The sequence below is a fragment of the Manis pentadactyla genome, chromosome 7 (assembly GCF_030020395.1).
Source record: "Manis pentadactyla isolate mManPen7 chromosome 7, mManPen7.hap1, whole genome shotgun sequence".
NCBI lineage: Eukaryota > Metazoa > Chordata > Mammalia > Pholidota > Manidae > Manis > Manis pentadactyla.
In genome coordinates, this window is record NC_080025.1 from 56378354 (window position 1) to 56404992 (window position 26639).

General features: G+C 37.4%; 1 protein-coding gene across 2 annotated transcripts in view; it reads right to left on the reverse strand.

Moving 5' to 3' along the window:
- Positions 1-26639, reverse strand: part of PRKAR2B (protein kinase cAMP-dependent type II regulatory subunit beta) — a 124637-nt gene that overhangs the window by 66226 nt on the left and 31772 nt on the right. For both annotated transcript variants that reach the window (XM_036880787.2, XM_036880786.2), the window contains exon 2: positions 24296-24331. In XM_036880787.2, the coding sequence (XP_036736682.2) occupies positions 24296-24331 (36 nt within the window). The remainder of the gene's footprint in view (positions 1-24295; positions 24332-26639) is intronic.

The following is a 26639-nucleotide window of genomic DNA, read 5'->3' on the forward strand; positions in this document are numbered from 1 at the left end:
GAAGAAAATTGAAATTCTGCCATTTGCAACAACATAGATAGACATGAAGGTCATTATATCAAGTGAAATAAATTAGACAAAGACAAATACCATATGATCTCACTTATATGTGGAATCTTAACAAACAAAAAAACCAAAACACAAACTCAGATATGAAGAACACATTGGTGATTGACAGAAAGAAAAAAAAAGTTATCGCAAATGTGAACATGCTCCCCAATTCATAAACAGATCCATCAGCTCCACGCATTGGAATAAAACATCTAGCTAATCAGTGACTGACCACTAAGCCATGCAAGATACAGGGACTAATCCTGGAATGCCAGGGTTAGATTTTTTGAATTAAAAAATAAAAAAGCAGAGACATTTTAGCCACACACACTGGTGGAGGTAGAGTCTACAGATTTAGCCCAGGAAAGTCACTAAATGAAAAACAGCAACAACTATCCTGAGATGAAGGAAATCAGAATTCAGAATTGTTACAAAATGTAATCTAAAGTGCCAAGCCTCAGCAAATGTGTAAGGCGTGCAAAGAAGCAAGAAAGTGTGATCCGTACTCAGGAAAAACAGCAGTTAAAAGATATTGTCTCTGAGTGGCCCTGGCTGCTGACTTAGCAGACCAAAACTTCAAAGAAAACCATGATGCTTTTGAACTAAAGGAAACCATGTTTAAAGAATTAAAGTATGATGACAATGACTCAACAGAAAATCTCAATAAAGAGGTAGGAATTATGAAAAAGAACCAAATGGAGTAGAAAAGCACAATAATTGAGATTTAAAAATTTCACTAGATGGGTTCACCACATGTGAACTGGCAGAAGAAAGAATCAAGGAACTTCAAGATAGAAAAATAGAAAATATTCATTCAAAAGAACAGATAGAAAAATGAATGAATAGGGGGCTCTCTTGTCCCCTCCTGGCATGAGCCAGGAGCTCTGCCTTCTCACTTTATCTCTAAATAAAATCCTCTGCCTTGCTCTCCTAAAAAAAAAAAATGAAGACAGCCCCAGGGACCTGTGAGACATCAAGCACACACATCATGGCAGTTCCACAAAAAGAAGAGAGAAAGTAGCAGGAAAAGAAAATGGGAAGAAATAATGACCAAAAGATTTCAAAATTTTATGAAAAACATTTACAGACCTAACAAGCTCAATAAATCATAGTCTAGAATAAACAGAAAGCTATCCATTTCAAGGCACATTTTAATAAACTGTTCAAGTCAAAAATGAAGAAAATCTTCAAAACAGAAAAAAAAAAGATTTATCACACACAAGGGAACAATGAAACACTTAATGATTAACTTCTCATCAGAAACTATGGAGATCAGAAGGCACTGATAGAATAAACAAATTACCAAAAGAAAAACTTTGTCTCACAAGAATTCTATATCAAGCAAAATTATCCTTTAAGGCGAAAGTGAACTGAACTCATTCTCAAATGAAAAAAGACTGAGCAAAATGTGTTGCTAGCAGAGGTGCCCTATGAGAAATACTAAAAGAAGTCCTTCAGGCTGAAAGGAAATGGCACCAGATGCTAACTCAAACCAGCAAGAAAAAAGGAAGAGCACTATTAAAGGTAAATATGTGAGAAATATAAAAGACTGTATAAACACACACTTTTGCTCTTATCTTTAAAAGGCAAAACTGTGTAAAGTATTAACTGTAAAAGCAAACTGTTGGGTTTACAACATATGTAATACACATGTCAGTAAGAGCACAATGGGCTGGTAGTAGCTCCCTACCCACCCACCTACCCCCAGTTCCTCCTAGTTCACACACCTTACTAATAATAAGGCAGTCTGATCACTATATATGGATACTCCCACAAAGAGAACACCTGTTCTGTTTTTTCCTGGGTAATAATCAAGACAGAAGAAGTGGGGAAGATAACGTGGACCTATTTGGAAAACATTCCTGGGCATAATACATCCCTGACTAAAAATGTTTAAAGCTCCCCGCAACATATAAAATAAAGTCCAAACTCTTACCAAGACTTTCAAGGGTCCTCCATGATCTGATTCAAACCTATTTTTTGAGTCTTTTCTCCTGTAGTAAAACCTATAAATTTCTAACCTTATTAGACAATTCAGTATTACCTCAGCACAAGCACAATATTATTCATGATTTACTCAACTGGAAATGTATCCCTTCCACCCCCTGCCATTCTCCTGTCAAAATCTTACTCACTCTTCCCTCAAAACTCTGCACAAATGCCACATCCTCCCTGACACTTTACCCAAGCACACGTTAGGATTAAAAACTATATGTAGGAACACAGTATGAACCTTATTTGTGTTCTTTATTTTAGTGGAATCACATGTTATGTGGGGCTTAAATTCTAAATCAATATATGAGGCAAAAATTTCCAATGATCAATGTTATTCTTGAAAATCCCATAGGAAGTGCCGCTGAAGACAGTCATATGGTCCCACAGTAGGTCCACACCAATGGGTTTTCTCTCCAGCATTAAAACAGACTGCTTTTCCTTCTGTTGGTCACTAGAAGTTGCTGCTGGCTTACATTTAGAAGCAAGTTGTATGGAAAATAGATACCTCCAAACCCTAGAAATGTTCATACTCTGAGAGGCATGCAAAAACTGAGCAAGTCAGCAGTAAGGGTAGATTCGCATCTCCCTTTCATCACTGAGGGCACAAACTCACTGCATGGAATGTCTATCCAATCCTTCACGCTCATGCTCTCTGTAGAACGTGTACGTTGGCATCACTGTGGGTGGCATTCAACACGACCCAACTCTGCTATGCTGTCCGACAACTGTCTGGTAAGAGAGTCACGGGTACATGGTCGTCAGCTCTGCCAGGGCTTAGGCACAAGCAAAACCTTACTCGTCTTCAGCAATCTCTCGATATACATAGAACAGTGTCTTGCAAATAGTGAGTTAATTATAAATGCTGTTTAATTTAACTGAAGTGACCAGCCAGATATAAAGCCGTCTCTTCCATCATTATCAGAGTATAAACATTCCCAAAGTAAACATTTTTGCACAAAAAAGCTGTCCTCTCCCAAATTAAAAATCCTTGCAAGTCTAGGAAAAAAAATCCAGTTTGCTTTAAAAATGGAAAAATTTTGCATAATATGAGAGAACCAGGCAGTTGGGGCTGCTCTTAATGTTCTTAAGAAAATAACATCCAAAAACAATAAGAAAAAAGTAACAGTGACCTTTACCTCCCACTTTATCTCTTTGATGTATTCTTTCTTCTTTGGGGCTTTTTCCTTTAGTAGCTAGATGAATTGATATGCATGACAATAGTTTCATTTTTCCTAAGAGAAGCAACATTTGTCTGGTATTGTTATTTATTGTCATTCTATGTGTAAAGTATTATTAGCATAAAATGATAATGTTTCTCACATCCAAATGGGTCACCTGCGGACACACACGCAGGTGATGAAACAAGTGACTTAGCTTCCCTCAAACACAGAGCTCAGGGCTTGTCTGCAAGCCCTCTGACTTGCAAATGGGCTAGTACCCTGCTGATGTCCCTTAGGCTGGAAAGGAAGCTCAGTGGGCCAGCCAAGACACAGCCTACCACCAGGAAAGACAGAGGTTTCTTCGGGGCAGCCAGTCTGACCTAATAATCAGCTAGCAGACATGTTTCTGATAATCCAGAGCAGACCAACTAAAATTAGTCCCTGATGACATCAGGGTTTCTGAGTCCTGTGTCATAGCAGCCCCAGATGGGCAAATGAGATAACCTGCAGGTCAATCTAGGATGGCTGGGCTAATTAATTAAACACTTTCCTGAGATTTTGGGGGGCTTGAATTAGAGGAAACCTCAAGTCAGTCTCCTTCTGGTGGCTATTGCTATAAAGTGTGGAGCTATGTGGTCATATCCACACCATATGGAGAAAGCAGCCTTATAGCAAGAAAGAGAATCAGAGGCAAGACATGGAGAGATCACCAACAGTGTTCAAAGCACAGGTTCTAGCCACTCCCGAGGCCCGGCTGCATCCCTGCCACATCCCTGCCACTGAAGCTGGAAGATGTTGTGAGAACCCCACCCTACCACTATTTCAATAAACTCTCCATTTTCACTTGACTGAATTCAATGTGCTTTTTGGTCAATCACAACCAAGGAGATGTCAGAAAGTAAAGGGAACACTGACTCAAAAAGATCAGAACAAGGAAAACAAGATAATAAAGGCCCAACCAATTACCAAAGATAAGAGTAAAACCAATACCATTTGACCCAGAAATTCCACTCCTAGGAATTTACCCAAAGAAAACAAGATGACATATTCAAAAAGACATATATATGCACTACTGTGTTTATCACAGCACTATTTACAATAGCCAAGATATGGAAGCAACTTGAGTGTCTATCAGTAGATGAATGGATAAAAATATGGGATCTTACTCAGCCATAAGAAGAAAATAAATCCTACCATTTGCAACAACATGGATGGAGCTGGAGGGTATTACGCTCACTGAAATAAGCCAGGTGAAGAAAGACAAGTACTAAATGATTTCACTCATTTGTGGAGTATAACAACAAAGCAAAACTGAAGGAGCCAAACAGCAGCAGACTCACAGACTCCAAGAAGGGACTAATGGTTACCAAAGGGAAGGGGGTGGAGCGGGTGGGTGGGGAGGGAGAGAGAAGGGGATTAAGGGGTATTATGATCAGCACACATAATGTAGGGGGGGCACAAGGAAGGGACCATAGCACAGAGAAGTACTGACTCTATAGCATCTTACTACACTGATGGACAGTGACTGTAATATGGTATGTAGGGGGGACTTGATAATATATGTGAATGTAGTAACCACAATGTTGCTCATGTAAAACCTTCATAAGATTGTGTATCAATGAAACCCTAATAAAAAAAAGAGTAAAACCACAGAACAGTCATTGATAAAGAAGTGGTATTTGCAAAATAAATTTAAGCTCTAGGCACTATTCAATAGAACCCTTACAATGGAAGTGGGTGGTGCATAACTCAGGGACATTGTACAGTTCTGACAGGGGTACCTGTGATTGTTTATCTATGACATTAGTCAGGAATGTAAATGACAAAGAGTCAGCAAAATTGAATTAATCTCGTCTTGCAGAACAAATAAGATTGGCCTATGTCTTCAATTTAGTTTTTATGTTTCATGGATTTCAGAACCACTGGCTGGTATCTTTTAAAACAGCATTTTTTTTAATGAAAATGATACTTTCACCCTGCAACTCATTTTTTAACTATTAAAATTTTGTTTTCTGACATACAAAGTGCTTCTAATATTAGTGAAGCTAACACATGGAAAAAAACCCTTGTTTACTGACTCTTTATTTGTAAAGCTGTGCTTAATGTTTACAATGATCCAAGTACTACATAGGGTTCCTGCACTCTACTAACTTAGAACTTGGTTGGGGAGATGTGTTCATTTGTGGAGGCAGGAGTATAAATTATTATTTGTGGTTATGTAGAGCATGACTGATTTATAATGTGGGGAAAGAGCACAAGACTCAGACTGAGGCATATCCCAGCTCTGCCATGCTTTTTCCTGCCACTTATTAAGTGTGCGACCCTTGTACATTACTAAGCATTACGAATCTCAGTTTTTCTCATCTGTAAAATGTAGCTATTAACTAGCAATTCATAGAGTTGCTGTGATTAAATAAATGCCGACTATACAGGAATCACATGAGGAGTGAACCTTAAAAACAGACTGAAATATTTGGCTTAACCATGAAAACACATAAGGATGAAGTAGAATAGATAAACATACCTGCCTATGAATGAGAGTAAGCTCCCAACCTTTGCATGTCCAAGTCCCTTGGAATGCTCCCCACCAAACCTGTGTCTTGGCTGAAATGTAACCTCCTGGGAGGGGCATTCTCCCCCACGTAAATAGGTGTCACATGTCACTCACTGAAGAACTGAGTCATCCCACTGAATTTCATTTCAGATAACACCTGAGCAGAGTGTTAGCCACCCCAAACCCCCGCTAAGAAAGTCTGTGCTGAAGAGCGCACATCCAAAGGGAAACTTGCAGGGTTCAAACTCTAACTGCACTCCAGACAAGCGGAGGGACTTTGAACCAGTTATTTATCTTCTCTGCATCTCAGTTTCCTTGTCTATAAAATGGGGATAATAAATAGAGCCTTACTCAAAAAGTTGATGAGAGGATCACATGACACATTTTAAATCAAAGAATGTTTAGAATATGATAGGCAGCCATACAGCATGGATGGATGGGAATGTTTGTGTTATGGGTACTAGAAAACAGGATCACAGAGTGATTGAGTCTAGGCTTGAGATAAATGTCAATTTAAAATGTAAAGACTTTATCAAGTGTGAAATACAGGACATTATGATAAAGGAATGCCAGATGAATTAGAAAAAAAGCAGAAGACTAAAGCAAGAGAGATCATTTAGCTTTCCTCCAGAAGTGACATATGTGATAACTTTTAAGGTGACAACAGAAATAGAAAGTAGTAGAAAACCACCATAAAAGTAAGCATTAATCCAGTGACGGACTAGATACAAGGGCCAAGGTTATTAAGTATAGCATTAATAGTTTAATAAACAGGTACAGTTTCTATCAGCCTACTGCAGTACAAAAAAACCTGGCTATCCCATTACACGTTAGTGAATATCAGAAACAAATGTTTCTAATCAAACAAATGTGGGTATTAATAAGCATAAGAAAGTAAGCAGTATCACTTATATGATTAAAATATATAAATATTACAAATATAATGTTATTCTTATGGTACAAAACACAGAAGCAAATTCTAACATGGTGATGTAATATACTAGTTACACAAGGAAATTTTGAAAAAACAGTATGCTACGATGCATTTTTTGTAATTATTTCAAGAAGATATATATATTTTTTCATATGCTTTCAGTTCCCTTGGGTATATATGAAGGAGTAAAATTTCTGAGTCATGCAGTAACTTTATCCTTAACATTTTGAGAATCTCTCAAACTGTTTTCTAAGATGGCTGAACCATTTTACAATCCCACTAGCAATGTATGAGGGCTTGAGTCTCTCCACATTCATGTCAACATTTATTGCCCATCTTTTTGAGTTTAGCTATCCTAGGGAATGTGAAGTGGTACCTCATGTGTTTTGTTTTGTTTTCCTTAAGGCATCATTGATATACAATCTTATGCTCAGGTTTCACATGAGGAACATTGTGGTTACTACATTCCCCCCTCTTATCAAGTCTCCACCACATTATCACTGTCCATCAGCATAGTAAGATGCTATAGAGTCACTACTTGTCTTCTCTGTGTTACACTGCCTTCCCGTGCTCCCCCCCACATTATGGGCGCTAATCATAATACCCCTTAATCCCCTTATCCCTCCCTTCCCACCCACCCTCCCCAACCCCTTTCTCTTTGGTAACTGCTAGTCCATTCTTGGGTTCTGTGAGTTTGCTGCTGTTTTGTTCCTTCAGTTTTTCTTTGTTCTTATACTCCACATATGAGTGAAATCATTTGGTACTTGTCTTTCTCCGCCTGGCTTATTTCACTGAGCATAATACCCTCTAGCTCCATCCATGTTGTTGCAAAAACTGGTAGGATTTGTTTTCTTCTTATGGCTGAATAATATTCCATTGTGTATATGTACCACATCTTTCAAGAAGATATTTTTATGAATAATAAAATGTGCAAGCATTAACTTTCTCCAACATTTGCCTAAATGATGCTTTCAAACAAAACAATTTTTGAGTTGGAACAAATACAGTATTCTAGTGAGAAAAAAGTTAAACATCATTTACAGGGAAATCAATTTAGTTCTTCTACCTGCATCTGTATCTTTCACTGAAAACCAATAATATGGTAAATGTACAGAAGGAAGGAAACTAATGACTAATCAGCTGCTTTTACATCAAGCTCTGTGCTAGGGTCCAGGGCTCACGTAATCCTAACCACCATCTCAGGAAGCAGGGTGTCCAGCGTCAGTTTATAAAAGGCACTAAAGCTCAGAGTTCACACAGCTAGCACAGGATGGAGCACTGGGATTCTCACCCAGGTCTTCAGATGTCCAAGTACAGGAATTTTCCCCCCACACTGCCCTGTCTCCTGGACCTCCATAAAAAGCTGGCATATTGCAGACAGCCAAGAGAGGGAAAAAAGGTGAATGACACTCCTCATTATTACAAAATACCTTGCAAAGCACAACCTGCTATACCTATGAAGAACTCTCATAAAACATGGTGTTCAACGTCTTTATTTTGCTTCCAGAAGAATGTACATCTCATGACAGCAGGAGCTTGTGTGTCTCACTTAACCACCATTCTGTCCCAGATCTACTCCAACTAAGAATTTCCAGCACACTACAGACTCTCAACAACATCTGTTGAATGATAGTTCCATCTTTGTCAGTAGAGGGGAATATTTCAAGCACAGGTTTGCAGACAGAATGCCTGAATTTGAATCCTTTCTATGATATTCTGATGCTGACCTTGGGCAAGGGCTTAACTTCTATGTATCACTTCCCTTACCTGTAATGTTAGAACAAACATAGTGCCTGCTCTATAGAGTCACTTCAAGGATAAAATGAATTAATACACATAAAGTACTCAGACCATTTAACGACGTACAGTAAGCCTTCAAAAAACGATAGCTATTATGATTATTCGAAGTATTTCTCATTGGAATTCCAGGTTCTAATTACATACAAGTTCGTATAAAGAATGAACTCATAGCATAGAACCCAAATTCTTACTTTTGCAACATAAAATATCTTTACCCATGTGTATCACATTTCTAATGTCCTTAGTCCTTCTGAAGTTGAAAAGGAAGAATTAAGAGAGAAGTCAGTATTTAAAGGATGAAATGGTTTTAGGAAGGAAAACAATGAAAAGTGATTTGCACAAATATTCCTTATGTATTTATTTCATTTCTCTGCTAGACTCCCAATCTAAAATTAATCTTAATAGGATTTATGTCACTGAAGCAATGTAACATATTATTTCAGAGCTGCATACATCCATCCTTAAAAGGCACAGATTAGAACATGTAACACTTCTTTGTATGAAAAAGCATAATTGCAGTTTTATAAAACTGCAGTGATTATTTTAAAAGCTGTGAAGTATATATAATCTCAGTAGACATGAAAACATGAGGCAGAAACAAAATGTCACTTCCCTGTGCCGTTCTTGCTCCACAGTTTGGATGGAACAATGGCTGCTTGTTATATATACTATTACGTCTGAATCATGATAAATGCCTCATTAGAATCAGTGGGTGCTTCAACTAACAGTTCCTAAATAGATCATTTCTAGCTCTGATCCCTAATCATTCACCTAAAATGGGAAAGCACATTCAACAATGTTCTCTAAAGTATACCTGAAATTCACAGCTTGATTCTGTTTAAAAATGTGTTTTGATTTGTACTAAGGTAATTCATATGTGTTAGCTGTATTTAAAGAACACAATTAATAATTAATGCTATGGCCAAGCAGAGTTCATTCTAGGAATATAACAATAGTTGAAGAGTAGAAAGTCTACAAATACACCACAGCAGCATTATGTTACAACAGAAACACCAAATGACTGCATGGATGCCATGAAGGAATTTCACAAATTCTACTCTTAATTTTTAAAAAATCTCAGTAATATTAGTAATGCTACTAACAAACATATATTATACTCTTCCTATACTTTAGGAAATAAGTGTTTTATATTCATTATCCCAATCAATTAACAATACTCCAAGAGTTAGGTACTCTTATCACCACATTTTATAGATAATGAAGTTCAAAGTGGCCTCTCACGGTCAAACACCCAGTGCTCAGCAAAACCCAAATTTGAACCCAAAGTCATCTGACTTCAGAACTCAAACACTTAACAAATCAGTAAAAAAAGAACTGAACAGGCTGTTCACAGAAAAATAAATGCAAATGGTCAACAATAATAAAAATATGCTAAACTCAATCATAAATTAAAAATGCCAACTAAAGCATAAATTACTTATTAAATTGCTAAACATTTAAGAATTCTGTAATATTGAGTGTTTTTCACTATGTTAAATGGAAATATAAATTAGTACACCATTTTAGAAGGCAATTTAACAATACCTGTACAAATTTCACATACTCATGCCTTTAACTAAGAATTCCACTTATAGAAATATACCCTATAGATGTACTTACACAATTAGATGCATTTACCTAAAATTTAAACACACTTGTTATATAAGCTGTAATACAGCTGTACAATGGAATACCATTTGAGCATTAAAGTAAGAATCAGGTACCTGTAAATGTAAGTACATGAAAAAAGTAGTACACGATATATTAAGTGAAAATGTCAATGTGCACAGTTGTATATAATTTTAATTTCAACTTAATGTGTACATGCATAAAAATGTCCAGAAAAGTGCGAAACCACTAACTGAAGTTATCTCCAGGACTAGGATTGGGAACAAGGGGAGAAACCAGCACCTCTAGTTTTCATTTTACACCCTTTTGTACAATTTGACTTTTTTTTTTACCATAAGCATGTACCGGTTTTATAATAAAAAATATTTAAATGATATGAAGGGTGTATGTACATACTGATTATTATGAAAAACACTGTGTATTATACAGAGATATTAACTGTACATTACACATAGAAAAGTTTTAATAGCTGAACCAATAACATAGTGGGAAAAATGACCTCATCATTAAAAATGCCAAAAGAAGAAGAAAAAAGCCAGACCTGACTAATTGTTGCTGAAGATATGGGAGAGCTAGAAATGATTTCAAATTATAAGGAGAAAATTAGCATACTGTCACCTCTCACCCCTCCCCTCTATCCACGGCCCCCTCTCCTGGCCCTCTTCATCCCACCCCACCCCCCTTCCAAATCACTTATAGCACCTCACATACTGCTTTTGGGCTGCTGCTGGAAGGGCTGATCTCATTGGTTGCTACTTTATATAGACATATATAACTAGATCTTTTTATTGTTTATAGGATTCATCATCACTGAGGTATATGGTATTTAATAATACAATTCTATAAACCAAGCAAACATGACTTACTCAGTTCTTAGCATCTTCCTTAGATATACCTGTATCATTAATCTTGTTTCATTTACAGACATCTGAAAAGTATATGGATAGTAGTCATTACAATATAAACTAAACTGATTTTTCCAAATATTAAGAGGTTTTTTTTCCCCTCTACAGGGAGAAACAAAGAGAAATAATAAACATGACTAAGCTGCAAGCTAATCATTCTAGAAATGTAGTTAATTCCATGTATAAACAAATAGTATTGTGGTTTACAACATTTCTAGATACTCATCCATTCATGTGGGTGGCAATATATAGTACTTTTCGGATTTCTAGCTTAAAAGTATAGGGGAATAATGCTTAAATTTAGATCAAAATTAATATGAATTGGGATGTTAAGGGGCAGTGGCAGAGCATGAGTCACACCAAAAACTGCTTTTTATGCACTTTGGAAAAAAGCATTATTTCCGCCAGGAGGTTTTAATGAATGGTAGTATCATATCACAGGCGATACCAGTTCGGGGTGACACTCTTCTGATAAACCTTTACTGATACTTAAAAAAAAAAAAAAAGAAGGGGAGTGGGAGGAAGGGAGTCCTGAATCACTCAACCGGCTTCTAAGGGCATTATAAAGTCAATTACATTGTACTTTTGGGCACAAGAAATTTGAATGATGAATTGGTTAAAATACAAAGAATATTTTGGGTATTATTAAACAATGATTTAAATACTTCATTTGTAAGAATATGTGTAGGAAAACAAAGGTGGCACTAGAAATTAAACAACTGCTCTTTCCTTTGCTGGGATTTAGTATATAAAATATTTAATATAATGTTAAAATCTAACATGAAAAATTTTAATAGGGAAAAATAGCTAGAAGACATCTAATTTAGTTTCCTACAGAATCTCCACATACAATTGCATGATTTGACTAGGCTATCAAGTATCCGAGATTTTTACAGTACTACTAACCCATAACTCCCATTTAATAAAACAGTTAAAAACTAGTTTGATTCCATTTTAAATAATAAATAATATTAAAAAATAAAAAGAACATGATTTGGGGCATATTAAAACATTTGTGCCTCAGTTTACACACCTGTAAAATGGAGATAATAAGAAAAATACATCCAAAGTCGGTAGTAATTTTCAAGGGTTATCGCAGAGGAAAAAAGCAAAATTGAAAAATGATGCCTGGCACACAGCCAGCCCTGCATACATTTTAAATCATAATCATCATCTACTTTCACAAATCAGCCTATTAAGGCTGATAGCCAAAATAACTGATCCTTATTCAAACTTCTGAGCTATTCTCAGACAAAATTGAAGGGAAAAGCTTTGGGAATTAAAAATTTATAAAAACCATTGAGGACTGTTAAAAACATGACAAAAGGCCCAAAACAGAATCACCAAACCAAGAATTACAGTTGTTTTCCCCCAAAATGGAATGTTAAACCAGTCAATCAGAAATCACCCAGTTAGCACTAGTTAGGTAATCTGCCAGGTAGACCCCCCACCCCTTGCGATGACCAACCTGCTTTCCTGCCTAGTGTAAACTCCTTGTTCCCACCCACTTCTGCCTATAAAAGGGTTTCATTTTGTACAGCTCCTCAGAGCTCCTTTCTGTCTGCTAGAATGAATGCTGCACTATTTGAATTGATTTTTCCTCAAATGAGCATATTTTCATATGCCTCAGTTTATCTTGTAACAGGACTCTCAGGCTGCCTTCAAAACATGTAACAATCTCTGTCTCACAATCTCTGTCCAGGATGAGACCCACAGGATGACTCGTACAGCTACAACCACCATCCAGCTACAACCACCATCCAAGAGGCTTCAGTCCCACCAACCACATAGTTTGAAATCAAGAATCCCTTTTAAAAGGATGATTAAACTAAAGAAAAATTTTAATTTCACTTAACTTTTAATTTAATTGCCTATGTGATAGATTGCCTTTATTTTTTAATCAATAAAAACATAATTATGGATTATAAGCCTTTTCATGATTCTAATTCCAAGAGCAGCTCTCAAATCTAAGAACCTCAAAATAGACTAAACCATTCTCTTCAAACTCATGTGCTTAAGAAAAGTAAAGCAACACTCTAATAGGGCTATAAAATCTGAATGAAGTGAAAATACCAAATAAAAAGGTAAACTGAGAGCAGCAGTTTATTTTTGGAAAGCCACAAGAGTAGATAACAGTAAGTTTAAGTTTTCAGTTTCTACTGCAGATTCAGCAGCCTGTTGAAATTCAGCTTTGAAAATGACCTAACAGCAGAGTATAAAAACGAAGCAAAACTGAAGGAACAAAACAGCAGCAGACTCACAGACTCTGAGAAGGGACTAATGGTTACCAAAGGGCAGGGGTTGGGGAGGGTGGGTGGGGAGGGAGGGAGAAGGGGATTAAGGGGCACTATAATTTGCAATCACAACATAGGTAGGTCACAGGGAAGGTGGTACAGCATGGAGAAGACAAGTAATGACTCTATAGCATCTTACTACTCTGATGGACTGTGACTGCAATGAGATGGGGGTTGGGGGGACTTGATAATATGGGTGAATGTTGAAACCACAATGTTGTTCATGTGAAACCATCATAAGATTGTGTATCAATGACACTTTAATAAAAAAATGACCTCACAGCATAAAAACAATGTACATTTTCCGGAACACTTTGCATTTGGTACTCTATTACTTTATGTTATACAATGAATGCATTAAATTATTGTTATAAATTGTTGTTATAAATGGGGGCTATAACTTGGAATTCTGTTTTAAAGTATCTTCGGAGAGCAGTTCCACTTTTATAGATGGTGGTCAGTAAAAATAACACTCATAATTCCTCAAAATAGTTCTAACAATTATTTAAGATGTTTAGTCTTTCAAGTGAAAGGCTCCTCTTTTCTACCATTCTGAAAACAATATGCCATTAATCTGTATTTTAAGTTTTTAGCATTTTGATTATATTGTCTTAAGTAAAACACCACCCCCCAAAATCAATATTCCCTGGTTTTAGTAACTCCAGACTGAAAATGGGGGAAAAAAGGTGACACCTGTTTGTTCCTGGTAAAAAGCAAGAGAAGATCTGGATATACCTTTCGGTTCTGGTTGTACCATTAATTTTCAAAATATCAGAAAACATGATCAGATGACTAGCTAGTACATTGTCAGGCGCCCAGAGATTCAGCCCAATGACAGTAACATTCTCTAGCAATCAGCTCCAAGCAGCAGCTGGTTCAATCTGATTAAGAGCTGGAGTGTGTGTGTGGAAGGGTGAGCAGCATTTACACACATCCATTTAAAATTAAAGGTTAACCTTTAAAAGGCAGATCAACTTAATTAATAAAATAACAGTCTACAAATACAGCTTATAATTTAGGGGAGACTGGAGTTGCTTTTTTATTTCCATCTGAAAAGCTAAAGGATAGTACATTTGAGAGAAATCTCTTCCATCTTCCACAAGTATCATTACGATGTTAAGTCAATTCCAATTTGGGGTAAGGGAATTAACCATAAGAGATACAGAATTCTGTACTTTAACCAATTAAAAATAAATGGGACACGTTACTGGAGAAAAAAACAGAGAGATTAACAGTATGGCATTTTAATTAGATTGAAATATGACAAAATGAGCCTAATATTCAGCTCTATGTATCAGGCTCTGTGCTTTAAAAAAAAAAAAAGCTGTCTGCATTCTCTTCATGAAATATTACAGCATTACAGAAGATGGTTTAAGTAAGTTGCCCAAGGTCACATGGCTATTAAATGATGCAACAATGACCCAAACTGTCAAGCACACTGTAGGTTCTCACTGAATATCTGATTAATGAAAGGGCAAGCTCCCAGATCCTATTTCAGCCAATTGGAGCTTAGTCTCTCTCCAGTCAGCAAGAAGTACACCCACCACCCCTAGATCCTGCCAACTGACCAAAACCACGACTCATCACCGCCCCCCAACTATCCCCAGGCCCAGCCAATCAGCCAGAGCCACGGCCATCACCCCCCCAAACCGCCCTGGAAACCCATAAAACCTTTGTTCTGGGGAAAACGCGCTCTCTTTCTCTGGCATCTTGCTACTGTGTTGTTGTAGATGACAGATTGAGCTCGAGCTAGCTCGAATAAAGGCTCTTTGCTTTTGCATCGGTGTTGGCTCCTTGGTGGTCTTCTGGGATTCGCGACTTTGGGCACAACAATTAATAAATGAAAGAATGGCCTCCCATCCAAGCTCCTGGCTTCCAGGCCATGCCGCCTTGTGCACTTAAATAGTAGAGGTAAGAGTGCTCTTGTTGAGAACCTGACAGAGTTGGCCTTAGAGAAAGTTTAGTCAAATGAGCATTTATAGTGAGTAAATTATAACCTAATGACTCTCAATCCAGCTATGCCCTCTTTGCTCAGTTATCCTGCTCATCTAGGAGATTCAGGATCCCCCACAGAGCATCTTTTCCCCAGGGTCACCTCCCACTCCTTCGACCTTCCCGCTTAGACTGTGAGCACCTTGCAGGCAGGCAGGGGTGCTGGCCGACGCTGTACTATGCTCAGAACAGTGCCTGGAGTCAGAAGCTGCTCTGTCAATATCTGCTCAGTGGATGTGCTGACCGTGGAGTCCTCCCATCCACTACCCTCCTTTCCAATACTTTCCCCATATCCTCGAGTGCTTTTCTCAAGGATCTCCAACATTACTCCACCTTAGCTGACACCCCGTTCTTCTCTGAGAGGACCCTGGTCCCTGCCCGCCGGGACTCTCAGCTCCCATCTCACCCCTGGCAGCCAGACCCCACCTGGTCCGCACAAGAAAAGGCCGGTGCCCCTGAGACATCTGTGGCATTTGGGCACCCCTCCTAATGAGCACATGGCTCAGTATTCTTCCCACTCCAATTCTGCCACCATCACAGAAGATCTCAGTGTCCACACCCATCCTCAAATTTCTTTTGCTTCCTTGAGTCCCATAATCTTCACCACTTTGGTGGTCTCGCCCCTAACTATACATATGTGGGTCCTATCTCAGGAATTCTAAATACCATTGCCTGGCCAAATCTTCCCACCCAGCTACTACTGACACTGCCTTATTACGCATTCTTCTTTTTGTTTGACTTTCTCCAGAAATGCCCTTTTCTCTCATTCATCATGATGCTCAAAGTTTAGGAGAGGGAGAGAGACAGGTGACCAACCAACCAGTGTCAAATACTGTGTTACAGTAACTGCAACGTGAGTCCACACTCTACACACACACAGGCTCCAGAAAGAGGGAAATAATGCTAAGGGGCAGGGAACCAGGCTGGGGGCAAGTTGCAGCATGGCTGGCCAAGGGAAGTCTGTGAAGTGTTCCACGTAGGAACAGGCAGCACAAGCAGCCATCGTGCACCACGGACCTGGGGCAGGGCTGCTGCAGACCCGCGCTCCACAGCTCCAAGGGCACCATTCACAATTCACACTGCCGTCCGTTTGCACAAAATGAGATTTTTTGGTTTTGTTTTAATAATTAGTTCTTTTAGATAAATACGTAGCTTTGCTTTGTAAAAGCTGTTCATGAGTATTTTCTATCTCATACAGACCACACCAAGGTCATGTCGCCTAGACCACAGCAGTCCACACAGAGATAAGTACAGAGCGGGAGTGTTTAGGAACTATCACAGCAATTTGATACTGCCACGGCAATTCTATATTTTCAAAAGTACTGGTCTGCAGTGGAAGGGGTTGTGAGTGGAGGAGGCACTGGACCTTCACACAGAGATTTTCAGCAGTAGTGACCTCCCCTCTGATCATAATTACAGAAGGGTTGTGATAAGTTCAAATGCCCATTCTATCTACTTGTGTCTGTTTTATTGGCAGTGTGCAGTAAACAGGACACACGAGGGGCTCAGTGGGCTACAGAGGCCTCCATGCCATCTTCTAAGTCCCTCTGCATCTGCTGGTGTGCAAGTCTGAGTGAGGACAACATGGGAGCCAGAAGAGACACCTCACCCCACCCTGTCGTGCCTGAACTGCTGATCATGTCACTTCTTCCTCTCTCCCTTCCCTGGAGGACTCAAAGAGAACTTTAGAGAAAATGTAATTAAGTCAAGAGATAATCACATTACTCACTGGCTTTGAGATAGTTTTTCAGCTTTCCTGGGCCTAACAGAAAAGCACCAGAGACTCAACACTTCCCGCAGATTCCTTGGGGTTCCATTTCCCACCTCACGCTAAGGCATGCTCAAGGAAGCACCAGTGGATGAGTAGTAAGAAGGACAGGGAAGAGGCTGGGGGTGGGATGGGAGCAGCACTTGTTCTGTTCACCCGGTGTTATTTGCAACAAATCACAGGGGAGAAATCTGTTTTAACATTGGCCTGGGCACACTTCTGCCCCTCCAAGGAAGAAGCCTGGACAAAGAGCCCTAGGCCTTGACATCTCAGAGAACCTCCCTGTATCCTCCCTCCCCCTCACTTCCCACCTCTCTTGTCCAGGGCAGAACATCTTGCTTCATCCTATTGCCTTGGTGGTACTGTCTGACTTGCTATCAGTCTCACCCTGGGTCCTCTTTCTAATGAATGCTCCATGGCAAGCTTTGCAGCCATAAGCTCCTTCTGACTCCAGTTCAGGCTTTTGGAAGCCCCGGCTTATCCAGGAGACACATTTGGACATAGGCTGATACTGTGAAACCACACTACAGAGATTATTGTGTTAAGTGTTTTTCATAGATTATCTTCTGTTTATTCACTACAATAATCTTATGAGATAGGTAGGTATCAGCCCACTTATACCTGGAGAAACTGAGCCTTAGAAAGACGACTAAGGACACCCATACACACACACACACTTGAGTAAGTGGATATGTGTGTGGCAGAGCTGGTACTCCAACCCAACTCTGTCTGAATCCAGAGCCCGTACTGCCTCCCCTGGGAAGAGAGACACTAACATTCTGAAGTAAGAGTAAGTTAAAGGCAGAAAGAACTCCTGGCCTTCAGCCCTGCTGCCCATGGCCACAGACATCTGCTTACCCTGTGCCACACTGCTTGACGGCAGAGGCAAAGTGCAGAGCAGCAACCTATGAGAAGGACTTTATAATAAAGGTAGCTAGCTAGTAGTGACAAAGCACAAACACTCCCCTTGTTTTCCGGAAACCCATGTTATAAGCCTTAAAGACCTGCTCAAATGGCACTCTTTCTGGGAGCCACACCCTGGAGGAACTACGTTTTCTCCTTTTCCCGCTGTGGATATTATGGTATTTGCCGCACTGAGTCACAGCCAGCCTTACTGCTAGACTGTGAACTTCCTAAGGGCTGCATCTTACTCTTTTTGCATCCCTAGCTCTAAGTCTGGTGCACAGTAGGGACTCAGTAAATGTTCATTGAATGAATTAGTGAAATCAATAGGTTAAAGTAGTATTTTCCTGGTATGCATTATCTAGTGTTGGTGATTACCAAGCTTGAGATGAGCTTCCAAAATGAGGCTCATTGGAAAAACAAAATATAAATGTAAATATATTCATACCAGCAAATTAGTTTGCTGAGAATGACCTCTAGAAAAAAATGATTTGAGGATTAAAAGTTTTCATCAAATACTTTAAAGTGCAAACAATGAACACCAAGGCTACAAAATATTTCAAAACAAAACAAAAGGACACATATGTTCCCTGAATCAAGGAAGCATATGTTCCCTGAATCAGATTCAAGACAAGAGCTGAACTACTGCTATATTGCTACTCACTTGGGGAATCATCACTTTCTGTTTGGGGTTATTTCACAAGTTTTTAGCATGTCATTTCACACAGTGGGTATGTGAGATTTAAAGACTCAATTTGACCTCTGAATTCCTCCAAATGCTAGTGTAGGGATATTATAAAAGTTTACCTCTGTTAAAAATATACTATAAAATTCAGTGTTCATGTTATGGCTACAAATCGAAGAGTGGCTAATTATCTACTATGAGAAAAGAAAATTAGCAAATTCATAACTTGGAGTTCCATTTTCACTTCTATTGTAAGAAATAATTATGAGCAAGGCATACTTATAAGTAGTCCAATGAAAGCAACACTAAATGTCATTGCAAAAACTTCATGGACATCAGCGGGGCACAGTGACCAGACAGTGGACATGCCATGCCATCTAGGAATTCATAACAGACAATACAGGGAACTGTTTCACTGTTGGGATAACCTTCCAAACTCTAAAAAAGCAATCTCAAAAATTTCAGGGACTGAATTTATGAAAGACAGGAAAAACAGTCCTGACTACTAAATGCAATATAAAATCCTGGAATGAGCTTAAATTTAAGAAGAGGGAGAAAGCACATATCAAGAAGACTGAGGAGACCAGACTCTAGACTGTATATTATAAAACAGCATTGTGTCAAGGTCAAATTCCTGAGCTGTATATTATGAAGAAGAATATCCTTGTTCTTAGGAGATACACATTAAGTATTTAGGATTCCTAAAAAACTCGGTGAAAAAATAAAATGTGCGTGTGTAAGGAAGGAAGAAAAAGAGTGCACAAATGTGGCAAGACTTTTAACAACTGGGAAATATAAATAAAGTGTTGGTTACTGAACTATTCTTCGAACTTTTCTACAGATTTGACTTTCCTCGATAAAAAATCCTGGGGTTAAAAAAAAAAATCAGAGAGGTCTGACCTCATGCTGCAAGGCATTGTCTCAAGATCAACGGACATTTCATTTTTTTTTTTCAACTCGGAGACAAAGCCACAGAGGAAAACAATTATAATCTTTTAAAAACTGTAATGTACAAACAATAAAAAGAGATGCCCATACTAAAGGATGAATATAAAATAGTGTTATGACTCTCTAAGGCTTTTTTATGACAGGATAAGGCACAGAGCTGAGCGTTTTCTTATTTTGTTTTGTTTTAAACTATGCTCAGTAGAGGGCTGGCCACTAACATTTTTGAGAGCCTAGCCACTCTACTTTATAAAAACCATGTAATTTTCCATCACAACAAGCGTGATTATAGCTATTATCTTTAAATGAAAGAAAATGAAAATAAGTAAAAACTCAGTAAGGAGAGCAATTTACATGCAAATTCACACAGTAAATGGACAGTTTGAACTCAAGTCTGGGGTGTTCCCCATATAAAATATCAGGTGAACAATGAAGCACCAGAATTGTTGCTAGCTTCAAAGTTTACTCTTCAAAGATTCATTAAGCTACTGTGTCAACTGTTACCATTAATTTTTAATAATAATTACAACAGTAAATGGTATATTTCCATCTTTCCACCAGAAAGAATAATCTTTCAAAACAGAAAGCCTATAAGCTTTAAGAAAAATTAAACCCCAAATTGCCAATGTTAGTCCATGAAAACTCTAAAATAGATTATGTGTAAGACTTTCATGAACTTAAAAAGATGTACTGCTAAGAAGTGATTACTAAGAGTAAAAATGGGTTAAAAAAGAACAAAACGACCTAATCACAACCTTTAAATAGAAATCGTGTCACATGTCGAATTTACCGAGTATCATAATTCTTCCAAGTGGTAAAGACACCTCAAGAGAAATGCTGGGCATAGAAGCCACAGGGCATAAATATGCAAAGAAGTAAAAAGCTAACCTTTTCAAACAATAAGGCTTCTCTCTCACTTACCAACTTAACATTCCCCTGTATGGCCCCGGAAGATGACTGGTTAGCCAGAGACGGGTAAGATTCCTCAAGGGAGGAACAACCTAAGACAGGCACAGTCGCAGGGGGCCATCTGGTGAGAAAATGGAGAGCAGCAGTGGTGAGGCTTAGAACCTCCCCCCTCATGTTCTGAGAGAAATCTTCTGCATACATGGATGTTTACTGCCCTGGTCTAGCTCGGATTAACACATAGTCTACAGGCACACACCTGATCATCTACATTTGCTCTCTTACAACACTAAACTCTGTTTTCTACCTTTATCTCGTATCTACCTACCACTTCAGCATTTTATTAAAAATAATAATAATAAAGAGAGAAATGTGGTATCCACATATAAATCAAGTATAAAAACCAAATGAGTATTCATATTTGAACTGACTGTTTATAGTTCATAATGCATGAACAAAACCGAAAGTTTCTGTGATGACTGCCCTTGTACTGTTCACCATGTAACTTATTCACTATGTAAGAATTTGTACTCCATGTAAGAATTTGTTCGTTATGCATCAGAAGATTGGAGACTGACGAAAATTAGGCTTGGGGTGGATTAATGATTGTGCATTGAGTATTGACCCCCCTATACAGAAATTTATTGTTGTTAACAACTATTTGATCAATAAATATGAGAGATGCCCTCACAAAAAAAAAAAAAAAGAAATAGTTGTGTTATAAAACAGAAGGGAATCATTTGTTAATTTGTTAATTTACCTGTTAGTTTGTAACATGCTTTTTTTCAAATAATATATCGGAAATCATTCCAAAAAAAAAAAGAACAAAACGACTGTTTCTCATTTAAAAGTAAGATTACCGTATGCCTTTAAAAATAATGCTATGGGGTAATCATATGAATGTATCAAATCAATAATGTTGTACACCTTAAACATACACAATGTTATTGTTAATTGTGCCTCCATAAAAAATAAAAATAAATAAATGATAAGATTAAGGGGTGCTCTCAGGAAGATACCAAAGACACCTGGATTTCAGAAGATACCTGACAGTTTCAATCACATTTTGTAGAACTCATCAAATCTAACCTATAAGGCAAGACCTTATTCTTCCAACACCCAACTGCATTTGTTTCCATTAATTATACTCTACTGTATGCCTTTGATTCCTGTACCAAGTGGAAAACTAACTTATGAAACTCTGAAAGATTAAAATTCTAGGGCTTTTGTCTGAAAATACTGAGCAAAACTGATTCCTTTTACTTAAAGAAATAAAAACTGACAGGTTTATGGCTAGGCACTGAAAACACATGAGAAGAGTTGAGCAGAAAGGGTGTCAGTGAAAGTGTAAAAATGATCCTAAATAATATACTCATTAAACACTTTCTAAATTAAAACATTCCTCTCATCCTCATGAAGTATAACAAAAGGAAAAAAAGCATAAAAGGAAGAAATGTTTTGTTTGAATTACTCAGGTTGAAATATTTATTTTTGAAAGATGCAGTACAAATAGCAAAAGCCCAAACCTCAAAGGTTTAGGAAACCTAGTCAGAAGATAAGAAATATAACATATTATTTTTTGAATTCTCATTCAATCAACAGAGATGGAACACCTTGCACTACACAGAGTATATTTATCAGAATATATACATATAGTATTTATTGTTATTACTTAAAAGCAGATAAATAAGAAACAAACTCTTATACAAACTTCTAATTGATTTCACCTTATTTTCTTCCCTTAAATTATAGGTCTTATATTCAAGCTTTATGGTTTACTGATGAGAAAGAAAAAGTATTTCTGAAATAGAACTCCATCAGAAAATACATCCTAAGAAATTCTGGTAATAAATTACAGACATGTACATAATTACATGGTCCCATTCCTTTTTTTTAATCTTGTATCACCAGTCTTTTTATCTAAGGTATTAAATATAACTTTATCTCCCTTGCTTGAAAGACTGAAAAAGTATGTACACTGCTTAGCATACACTCCATAAATTCTTTTCCTTCCAATAATCAATGTCAAGATTCATTCTCATAATGATTTACTGCCTGTTATATTATTAGGGTAACAGTTTTTACTCCTCTTAAGGCTTATTGCTATGTATAACATGACTCCTGAACTTGGTATCATCTTTTTTATTTTCTTTAAATCAAGTTGTTTCCTTTTGATTTCACTGACATTTCTGAATACCTATCATTCTAGGAAGAAATGCAACATTTTTACTTTAATGTGTATTTTTTTGCATTCCATCTTCTCTGCATTTCTAGCCAAGTCTAGCTGAGATATACTGGACACATATTTAGTGGTGTCAGGGGAATTAAATAATGGCATTTCAAAACCAACCTACATACTGTAGTCCCTGACTCATCAATTGATGGTAAGTGTATTATGCAACAAATACTAATGTGACTTGCCCAGAAATAAATATCCTGTGTCAACAGTTAGAGGCAAAAAAGATGTAATTTATTTTAAGACTCTTCACTATGTTTCTGTGGAAAGAATTTTACATTATGAAAACAAGATAGCACACTGTTGATTTTCTCTTATTGTTCCTCATTTGTTTCTATCAGACTATATACTACGCTAGAATATGATCACGCTGATAGCTCTACTTTGGGATGAAGTTTGATGCTTTACTGACATAAACATAACCTCTCATTCCACAAAAGGCATTATAATCTACTCTTTGTTTTTAATATTTAAAATAAATATTACTTGAGATTACAAGAAGCTCAGGGAGGTGAAGTAAATACCACTGCAGTGTAGCACAAATTCCTGATCCCTATTTTTTTCCCTACAGACCTGGTTACTACTTAAGAGTAAATTCTACCAGTAACTGGAGACAGATGAAAAATACAACTTAACCTTAAAACACCTTTAAAAACACAGCACAGATAGAAATAAGGTCATTTTTAAAATTACTCATTTGTATTATATAAGAGTCAAATATGATCTGCTGGAATGTGTTTCAGCAAAACAATTCTAGTTAAATTTAAAAGGAAGAGTAGTTTTCTCAAACCAAACACAGTAACATTTTATTTGTCCTCTATCCAGAGAAGAAGGTATTCTTTCCACAGAGGTGAATTTTCCAAGTAATAGTTTATCCATTTTGATGCCCAAAGTATTTTATTGAAACCATTTCTGAGAGAAATGCTCTCAACCCTACTTTCTACAGGAAGTACTTCCCTACAAGAAGTGGATAACACAGTATAGTGATCCTAATTTAAGTACTTGTCAGTGGCTAAGATCTGTCACTGTGAATGTGCTTTAGGTTACTGTGGTGTCTTTAAAACAGCAATAGCCTCAGAGATGGTAACAAAAGTAAAGCAGTTTGTTCTTATTTTAAATGGCCCCACGATAACAAGTTCTTATATCTGCAGTTTTCCTGTCCTGTAGTAAAAACTCTCATCCTCACTGTTTCTAGGGGGTCCTTTATCCACCTTCTATATCACTTCTAAACTGTGCTTAATAAAGCAGATAACCACGCAGATAATAATTTATCAAGAGCACAAAAAAACAAATTGGTGTCAGTCTCCATTTAAACAAGTACCTCAATGTACAGTGTGATTTTAAGTTTAGCCACTCAGAGAAGATTTCCAACTACTTTCCAGTTCTTGATTACAGAAGACGGTTGTGTTTTCTGGGAAATGACTGACAAATAAATTACTAATCTATAGCAATTACTTTCTTCATAGCTTCTTGTTCAATACTATCACCCAAAAAATGTCACCATTAGAAAGCAAAATCCGTAATACAGTCAGGCTTACCTGATGCACGCCTTGTGAATCGGTTTATTACTGGAGCTAAAAGAAAAAAGCAAAAAATATGATTAGATAAAAATCTAACCCATCCAAAACCCTGAAAAGGGCCTCAATTGTTAAGTGATCCCATAAGTTAGATAGGGGAAAAATATGAATGACTAAATAATGCAAGAAGTACCACAAATTTATAGGTTTAATATTTATAAATTCACTAGAAGCGAAGAAATTGTAAACTAAAATCAACACTTCACCTTTTAAGTTAGTCCCCCCAACTGGCAGTTGAAATTACTTAACTGTGGGCAGCGTAAATCTATGTTTGGTAACAATTTGGCAATTACATCAAGTGTCATAAAAGGTTTGTGTCCTTTAACAGAGTGATTCTACTTTTAGAGATTTAACCTAAAGAAATAACACTAAACAAGGAAAAAACAATATATGTATACAACTACCAGCAGCATCATTTTTATGAAAAAGTTAGGAAACAGAACTAAAAATGCTCATGTATACCGAAATCATTAGTTGAAGGACAGTATATCCTTAATATTCTGAGATTTCATATTTGAGGAATTGATCATTTGTGTGCAACCCAAAGATCCATGACATGCAAATCTGTATACTACAGGCTGTAACTTCAGGCTGGTGTGTTGGGAGTACATCACTTAGCTGGTAAGCCAACCACGGGTCCACTACCCAGACTCAATTCAGCTCTGTTGTTTTTTCTGGGTTTTGCTTACAGTATCTCAAGTGGTGAGATTTTTTAAAACTTTATTTCTTGAGAGAAGCAGGTAAGTTTATGGTTCATGCTATATATGGTAAGGACATCATGTACTATTTTACTGGTATATTTTAATGGTAGAATATCATGAGTCTACGATAGTACATTTTAATACTTCAATACTTTTCAAACAGTAATTGTAAAAATTGTTTACAAGGTGGAAGTAGGTTACGTAAAAAAAGACAAACTTTTTGTCAGCACTATGGTTATACTGCATGAAAAATATGAATGCACACAAACACTAGCAAAAAATTGAATCAGATGTTTTACATTAATCCTTGCAATCATTTTATTAAATGTCACCATCACCTTATTACTGATGAGGACATTTTACAATAAGGCTCAGAGATGTTGGTTAGATCACAAAGCCACCCCATGGCAGAGCTGGAAAAGTTGACCCTAGGTGCATCTAACACTAAAATGCTGCCTCATAGAGATCAGAAATCACACAGTTACAGGTATTTCCTTCCAGATTGATTTCCACTGTTACTAAAGATTAAGTCTTTGAAATACTTCACAAACCCAATTATTAAAACACTATAGTTTATAGCCAAATTATACCCTCCACATTGAGCAAGAGAGATAAAATTTCCTTGATTATATACCAAAATAACTTAGCCATATATTTTCAGGTCACAAATTACAAATTAGTTACATAAAAACCTTTTATTGGGCAGACTTTATATTATGTATATTTGCCACATAAAAAAGAAAAACAACTCCCATCAGTTTTTTTGGACACTTTCAACCCCCTTTTACAAAACGGCTTCAGAACCTAGTCTAAAGAAAGCCTCCCCAGCAAGCTGCAAGGACAGAGAGTGAAGAGGGTGCAAACAACTTAAGCCACAGGAATGCAGAACACAGAGTGCAGACTGATAAAGGCAAGAAGGTGGAATGCGCATCTTAGCCTTGGGAATGAAAATTCCCCTCCTGCTCCCAAGCCTCTCTAGACAATTAAATCACTGGGTTATAAGCTTCTGGTTGAAATGCTATGAAGTCTTGGTTCTCTTGGCGTCCCCCTTAGGTCTCTGTCTTTCTGAAGAGGTTAACACAGAGATTTTCAACACAAGGAGCATTGCCATCTAGAAGGTGTACTCTGATTTTGTGGGGCAATTTTTTTGAACCATCACAATTCAGAGGAAAACAGCTGTCCCGAATCTCCCAACTTTGTCCCACACTACTTTCAAACATCCCACTGGACATTCATGTTGACAACAGTCAGTTTATAACTATCGCAGCCTAGAACCTAACACTGTTTATACATAAATATACAATTCTTTGATGAATTCTCAATATACACCTAATTTTCTATAACACAATACTACATAAGTCAAAGGCATTTTGTGGAGTTTTTTGTATTTTGCTTTCTCTGCTCTGGAATTCTACTAGTAGATGTTCATCATTTCAAAAAATTCATGTCCCTGCCACAATCCTCTTGGGGTATCTGAGTTGCCAGCTCAATATATGTGATCAGACTACATTTACAGCTTCACATTCCTCACGGTTCCACATGTTAGTGGGAGACTCTACATTATGTCTTCTCACATACATACTGAAGCACACATCTATGAAAGA